Source organism: Bufo bufo, chromosome 1 (genome assembly GCF_905171765.1).
Source record: "Bufo bufo chromosome 1, aBufBuf1.1, whole genome shotgun sequence".
Taxonomy (NCBI): domain Eukaryota; kingdom Metazoa; phylum Chordata; class Amphibia; order Anura; family Bufonidae; genus Bufo; species Bufo bufo.
The window spans coordinates 810,313,503-810,321,516 of record NC_053389.1 but is presented as its reverse complement, the minus strand read 5'-3'; the positions used below and the strand labels follow the sequence as shown (position 1 = coordinate 810,321,516).

General features: G+C 50.4%; 1 protein-coding gene across 1 annotated transcript; it reads left to right on the top strand.

The window, feature by feature from the left end:
• The first annotated feature begins 2,049 nt into the window (after positions 1-2,049).
• Positions 2,050-3,226, top strand: RNF227 (ring finger protein 227). The gene is made up of 2 exons (XM_040415200.1): positions 2,050-2,374; positions 2,639-3,226. Exons 1-2 carry the CDS (start codon positions 2,089-2,091, stop codon positions 2,695-2,697), a joined length of 345 nt encoding a protein of 114 aa, XP_040271134.1. The 5' UTR covers positions 2,050-2,088; the 3' UTR covers positions 2,698-3,226.
• Positions 3,227-8,014: the final 4,788 nt, after the last annotated feature.

The following is an 8,014-nucleotide window of genomic DNA, read 5'->3' as shown; positions in this document are numbered from 1 at the left end:
CTCGCTGATTTACCCTTGTGCTGCCGTATAATCGCAGCATTCATGTTAGTCCTCCTGGTCCGACAGAAAATGTATGTTTTTTTTTAGACTTTTGCACAATACCTTTTTTTTTTTAATACAATATTTAATCATATATTTCTGTGTGGCCGCATTCAGCGTTCAGAACATTATTATTCTCCGTTGCGGAACAGCGTTTGTCTTCTGGGGGACGAGAGGACGTTTTTTCGGGGGGAAAAAAACATCTTTTTGATCACTTTTTATCATGTTTTAAAGGCATCTGTGAGTATTTTTTTTTATTTAGATGCAGCATTCAGCACTGACCTCAGCACCCACATGACTGGGACGTGGAGCGGCGCTTATAGCCGCGGCCGCACCGAGAGGGGACATGTCACGGAAAGGATGCGATTGCTGGTGGGTTTTTTAGTGAAATTTCTTTGGCTCGGAGTCTGCGCAAAAAAATAAAACGTGTGAACATAATACCCTTATTGTGCAGGGATGGTGCAGGCTGAGGAACTGAGCCCGCACCCTCCCCGCGCAATATCAGCGCAGCGCCGGGCATTAACTATTTAAACCGCAATGAACCCTCAGACGTGAAAAGTTTTAGGGCCGTATAGGTTCTCCCCAACCTCTGACAGTAAGCGGATAAATGCTGCCATTCACTGACGGCGACCAGAGATGTTGACAGTGATGAAACCTAGAAGTCTATTAGACGGCTGCTTGCTTTACTGAACCGGCCTTTAAGCCGCTCCACCCAAACCCCTGAGGGATCTTCAGCTGCCAAATAAGCGGAGTGTTCCCAGAAAGCAGCTTCGGATTCTGGCTCAGAACCCGAGTGAAGAAATGATCCTTCCCGGGAGTCACGTATGACGCAGGCGTGTGCTCCCCCTTGGCTCCTGAGCTGCACGGACTGCGGAGGGAAACGACCGGGTCCCTTCGAGAAGACCCATCCTTAGGTCACCGTCACACACAGAGAGCGGTAGTGGGCATGCTCGACCACCCCTCATACGGAGGACACGGGCCCCGCAGATAGGGGACAACCCCGGAGGCAGCTGCCCTCCCCCCACCATCATTACAGGGAGAAAATAGTGATGTCATCGAGGACAGGTCTTCTCTGCTCCGTTCAGAACGGACATGGCGCCAAAGTTCTCAATCCAGGGACTCGTTTAACCTCCTACGTGGCCTCAGGGGCCCGCTCTTATCTCCAGAACGGGGCCCCTCGAAGAGGAGAGGCTATTTTCAGCACTCCCATAGCGATGAATGGAGGGTGGCCGCGCATGCGCAGTGTGCTCCCCGTCACCTCAGGGGCCCCGGTCTGGAGATAGGACACTGAGATGGGAATGCCCCCCCAGTGGTAGAATATTGATGGCGGGGGTCCGACACCGAGGACCCTCTACTACACAGCACTGGCTCTTCCTGGGCCAGTGACATCACGTCCATCGGTCACATGACCTTCACATGAATTAGCCTGGGCTGCAATACCAAGCACCGCCACCATACAGTGGATGGCGCTGTGCTCAGGGAGCGCTGTGGCCCCTTCAAACAACTGGGTATTGGACCCCCACCTATCAGATATTGACAGCCTGCCCCTTTAACCCCTTAATGCCATTCCATACACCAATAAAGGGGCGCCGCGTTACTTGAAAATCAGAGGAGGGAGAAACGGTAATCTACCGCTAGTAAACGGTCATGGCGGTCACTGGGGGACGGTCACATGACTGGCCCCTTGGGGTTATACCTGCAGGGGATGATGGGAGTCACCAGCTGTGGGCTATACAGCCCGACCTGCAATTATAAAGGATAAAAGAATAATAAATCACCTTAAAAACACGTCATAAAGGTAAATAAATAAAAACTTCCAACTATTATACCATTATTAATATTACGTCACCTGGTAGGTGACGTCACCAGTCAGCCCGCACAGAGAAATACTCCAATAGCCGCCGCAGACCACGCCTCCTCTCCTGATTGGCCATAACGTCACTCGTTTCCGGCCGAGGCGGAGCTTCCCCCTGCTATAAAGATCAGCGCTCCGTCGCCGAGTCTCATTCATTCATACGTCCGAAAGCGTCTTTGGCCTCCCGGAGCGTCATGACGTCACCCAGCGTCGACATGGAGGAGTGCGGCATCTGTTACCTTGACTACGACCTGGAGAGAAAGCCGCGCCCATTGGCCGCCTGTCGCCACGTGATCTGCTCCGGTTGCCTTAAGCACCTGGCGGCTAAAGGCGGCGAAGTGACCTGCCCCTTCTGCCGCGCGCCTTCCCCGCTGCCTAGCGACGACGAGGAGGAGGAGGCGGGGAACGGTGACGTCACGGGGCCGTTCAAGTGGTTGAAGAGAATGTACAGAAAATCCAGGGCGGGGTCTCGCCGTAGAGGTGAGTGAGTGGGCGTGGTTATAAACCGTGGCTAATTTATTTTGCTGGGGTGGGCGTGGCTTTGGCACTGACAGCTGGCTGTTTTAGGCGCTCCGATATAGCGCTGGATTAGCAGATAATTCACATTGTTCTCCGGTTCCGTGCCGGATTATTGGATGCCACAGGAATGGGATGTTGCTCTGTTTTTTGCCCCCCCCCCCCTTCCTGTGCTTTAGTATAATTCTTATAGTTTTCCAATAATCTTCCATTTTATCCGTTCCTTAGGTTCTCTTCCCAAGGAGGACCTGCGGGACATGGCGTTGATGTGCTCCTACTTCATGTGACCTCTCGTGGGGGACTTCTGCTCAACGCCTGGATTTGGGGGGGGGGGGGGCGCCCCCGGCTTGTGGTGGACGCCCGGAGGATTTGGAACCCTCTTGAAGACGCGTCGTCCCTTGGATGCGCCCTAGGGGTCAGAAATGGCGGCTCTGGCGCACCTCCTAAGTCCCCCGGCCCCTGCGGAGCGTATGGCGGGAGAAGGCTGGCGCGTTTTGGACTGCCCCTCCTGTGAACCCCCTCGCTCTGGATTATGGAGGTGTCCTGAGTGGGCGACCCCCTCCCCCCACTTTCTTCTGAGACTTACTGAACTGAGGAGTTGCTGCGGAGGCACGAGCCACAACATGCCTCATTTCTGAAGCTCCGTGGACTTGGCGTGCTGCTGGTAGGATTTCACCCGGTGACATCACGCTTCCTGTGTCTGACTCATCGCCGTTAATGTATGATGTCACTCCTCCTCCCACGATGCACTTTGGTTTTTGACTATTTATGTATTTATTGTATGAGGTGCTATATTTTATAAATTTATATCCTGTACAGTTCTTGTCCGTGTCCTTATGTGGCCCAAACTGCGCAGAGGCGTCAGTAACCTGTACCTCCTTCCTAAAGAAAGGGGGGGGGGTGACGTGGGGGGTAAATAGCACGGGTTTATAATGGGCAGTGCCCTCTGAATCCATAGAGCGTGACCCCTCCATAGAGCATGTGTTCATGGAAGACCGTCCAGTAGTGCCCTCTATTATCTATGTAATCAGATTACACATGGTGCCCACATAGTGACCTGTAATATGACCGTACAGTAGTGCCCTCAGTCCTATCTGTATCGATATAGTGCCCTATAATATGGCGTTCCTTTCTCCTTGGACTCTCCCAGTCCTTGCCATCTCCAGCTCAAAAACATTTCTCCTATACACTTTCCTTAACCCTAGGCCAACCAAGATACTAGTGCTTGCCCTCATCATCTCCTGCCTTGACTACTGAAACGTCCTCCCATCTAATGCTCCAATCCATTCTGAACTCTGCCGCCGTTGTTCCATGATCCGTGACCGTTTTTTCATTGATTTTTGGGGGATCCACGGACATGAGAAAAAAGTCGTTTTGGTGTCCGCCTGGCCGTGCGGAGCCAAACGGATCTGTCCTGACTTACGATGCAAGTCAATGGGGACGGATCCGTTTGACGTTGACACAATATGGTGCAATTGCAAACGGATCCGTCCCCCATTGACTTTCAATGTAAAGTCAGGAGTTAATATACCATAGGATCGGAGTTTTCTCCAATCCGATGGTATATTTTAACTTGAAGCGTCCCCATCACCTCTGTTAGAATATACCATCAGCTTTGAGTTAGATTGTGAAAACTCAGATCCGACAGTATATTCTAACACAGGGGTTCCCATGGTGATGGGGACGCTTCTAGTTAGAATATACTCAGAACTGTGTACATGACTGCTGCCTGGCAGCACCCGATCTCTTACAGGGGGCTGTGATCCGCACAATTAATCCCTCAGGTGCCGCACCTGAGGGGTTAATTGTGCGTATCATAGCCCCCTGTAAGAGATCAGGGGCTGCCAGGCAGCAGGGGGCAGACCCCCCCCCTCCCCTGTATTTAACTCATTGGTGGCCAGCGCGGCCTACCCTCTTTCTCCCCCCCCACCTAATTAAAATCACCTTCCCCCATCATTGGTGGCCAGTGCGCCCCCCCCTCCCCAGTATTATATTCATTGGTGGCCAGTGCAGCCTACCCTCCCCCCCCCCCCCCCCCCCCCAATTAAAATCACCTTCCCCCATCATTGGTGGCCAGTGCTGCCTCTCCTCCCCCCCCTAATTAAAATCACCTTCCCCCATCATTGGTGGCAGCGGAGAGTTCCGATCGGAGTCCCAGTTTAATCGCTGGGGCTCCGATCGGTAACCATGGCAACCAGGACGCTACTGCAGTCCTGGTTGCCATGGTAACTTAGCAATTTTAGAAGCATTATACTTACCTTCGCTGTCTGTGACCGGCCGGGCGCTCCTCCTACTGGTAAGTGAAAGGTCTGTGCGGCGCATATAATGCTTCTAAAAAATTGCTAAGTAACCATGGCAACTAGGACTGCAGTAGCGTCCTGGTTGCCATGGTTACCGATCGGAGCCCCAGCGATTAAACTGGGACTCCGATCGGAACTCTCCGCTGCCACCAATGATGGGGGAAGGTGATTTTAATTAGGATGGGGGGGGAGAGGGGGGGCCCACTGGCCACCAATGATGGGGGGGGGGGTGATTTTAATTAGGGAGGGGGGGAGAGGGGAGGCCGCACTGGCCACCAATGATGGGGGGGGGGGTGATTTTAATTAGGGAGGGGGGGGAGAAGGGAGGCCGCACTGGCCGCCAATGAGTTAAATACAGGGGAGGGGGGGGGGTCTGCCCCCTCCTGCCTGGCAGCACCTTATCTCTTACAGGGGGCTATGATACGCACAATTAACCTCTCAGGTGCCGCACCTGAGGGGTTAATTGTGCGGATCACAGCCCCCTGTAAGAGATCGGGTGCTGCCAGGCAGCAGGGGGCAGTCATGTACAAAGTTCTTAGTAAATTCTAACTTGAAGCGTCCCCATCACCATGGGAACGCCTCTGTGTTAGAATATACTGTCGGATTTGAGTTTTCACGAAGTGAAAACTCAGCTCTGAAAAAGCTTTTATGCAGACGGATCGCAGATGTGAAAGTAGCCTACGGCCACGGATGCCAATCTTGTGTGCAGCCGTGTTTTTTCACGGACCCATTGACTTGAATGGGTCCGTGAACCGTTGTCCGTCAAAAAAATAGGACAGGTCATATTTTTTTTAAAAGACAGGAAACGCGGATCACGGCCGCGGATGAACAACGGTGCATTTTCTGAGTTTTCAACGAACCTATTGAAAGTCAATGGGTCTGCAGAAAATCACGGAAAACGGAACAACGGCCAAGGATACACACAACGGTCGTGTGCATGAGGCCTTACTTCTATTTCACTGACTACCTAGTGGTGGCCCTCTGGAGTCCTGAAGTATCTTGTAAGCCCTGGTGTTGGAGAGGATTAGTGGTAATACTACCGACTCTACAGACCATGGATCAGCTGGAATGCCGGGGTTTATCGCATCATGTTTAAAGGGGATTTTCCAGAGATTGACTAGTTGATGTGAATAGGAGTGACGTCAGCTTCTGAAGGCTTGTGGTGCAGTCACCATGTCATGGGAACCAGGAAATAGGTCATGATCGGGACCTTCTCAGCTGTTGGACTCTGCCCATCTAACTATTATGCAGTGTTAGAGTTAATAATGTTCTACAGGGGATTTTTCCAGTTACTGTGTTTCAGAGTGTCCCATCAGAACAATCTTATAGAAATTTTGCAAAACAAGAACCCTGTGTGATAGGACTCTGGTGGGTGTCAAAGAAAGGGGGTTTCCGATACAAGACTGCCCTCTATGAGCCACTACAAAAAGTCTCTGTACAAAAGTGTTTCGCATGCTGGTGGACTTGAGCTGTCCATGTAGTAAATGGGTGACCTTTTATCTAGATAGCCACCAAGTAATACCACATTTCTGCTTTCCCGGTAAAATTAGCTGTTTGGCCGGGGTGTCAGACTCAAACGGGTTGTCTCACTTACTTTCATAACATGTCTAGGTGTGAATGCGTAACTGGAATCAAATCGGAACGGTAAGGCACATGGGTTAGTCACCAAATAGTGTATGCTCAAATGAAAATTCTTAACACAGATGTCCGATGTCTAATGAAGAGGTCCAAGTCTTCACTGAATTACTCCAGCCGGATGGTAGGGCCTCCGCGAGGAGCACATAGTCTTCTCAATGAGAGGTATAGCTTCTGAATGTTACACAACCATGGTACACTGTCTATTACAACTCCCATGAGAAAGTGTTCTCCCTCCTTCAATCAGTACATCCTCCTTGAAGCGGGGGCTACCTTTTGACGTCCTACAGGGCATCTCTGCAGGCCTGCACTGTCTCTTGGCCTCACACAGTTTGTGGAGAGGCTGCTTGCCAAGTCTACCTGCTTCTCAGACACTTCCTCTGTATCTGCGGAGAGACCATTCTCTACCTGTTGTCACAACAATGCGGAGATTATGCTTGGCAATTCCACCTGCTTCTCAGACACTTCCTCTGTATCTACGGAGAAACAGGTCTATACCTGCAGACACTACTATATGGAGTAAATCATAGGAAAAAATGCGTATAGCAGCACAACGAAAAATTAAAGTCTTATCTTGTGGTGGTGCCAGCCGTGTTGGGAGCCAGTCAGAAGTTCCCCCTTGGATGCGTCATATAGAAGAAACCGCAGCACTCTCCTGTCTTCAATTCAGTGGAATTTATTTCACCAGCAAAAAAATGCGACGTTTCGACCGTAAAGGTCGAAACGTCGCATTTTTTTGCTGGTGAAATAAATTCCACTGAATTGAAGACAGGAGAGTGCTGCGGTTTCTTCTATATGACACTACTATATGGAGATCATGTTTGGCAAGTCCTTCTGCTCAGACACTACCTCTGTATCTGCAGAGAGACTGCTCTCCACCTGCTTCAATGACCATTTGGGAATGCTTCCTGGCAAGTCCACCTGTTGCTCAGACATTATCTCTGTCTCAGCTCTCCATCTGCTATAATGACCCTGTGGGGAGGCTTCCTGGCCACCCACTGATGGGCTCCATTCCACCATGGTGCTTCTTTCAAATCCAGTCTTTTCACGGGAGCACTCAGTCAATAACATGTATGCAATGGGATGGGAGGAAGGGCAGTCCTTTATAAAGTTTCATTGCTCCAAGTGATCAGTGTGCCACCCTCATGTCTATGCATTCTCACACCTCTAGGGCCTACCTACAGTGTCACTTCCATCTCATCATGACGTCCAGGGTCGTACATCCCCACTGCCATCTTGGACTGACTATGGGCAAACTAAAACTTTCCAGAGAGCCACCAGAACCTATACAGATATAAAAAGTAATACAAATACACAATAAAGGATGCTTAAATTTGCTCATCCCTACTAACAATACTTAAAGGGCCCTTCTACCTCTGATAATCCTATGTTGTTCGTCTGTGTCCACATATGCGTTTGGCAGCTCCTTTTAACATTCCTTTGAGATTTTCAAAAATAGCACTGATTTTCTCATTGTCAAAAAAGGTCCACACTTTAATGAAGCCCTATAGACCCCATTGTGAGGTTAATATGGGCACTATGGTTGGTAGAAGAGATTTGTGACACAAATATGGCTTTGTTTTGATCAACAGCCGTAGCATAGATGTTAAGAGAGCCACGGAATGATCCCCCAAAATAAACTGGTCCTGTTCCCATGCTGGAACACCTG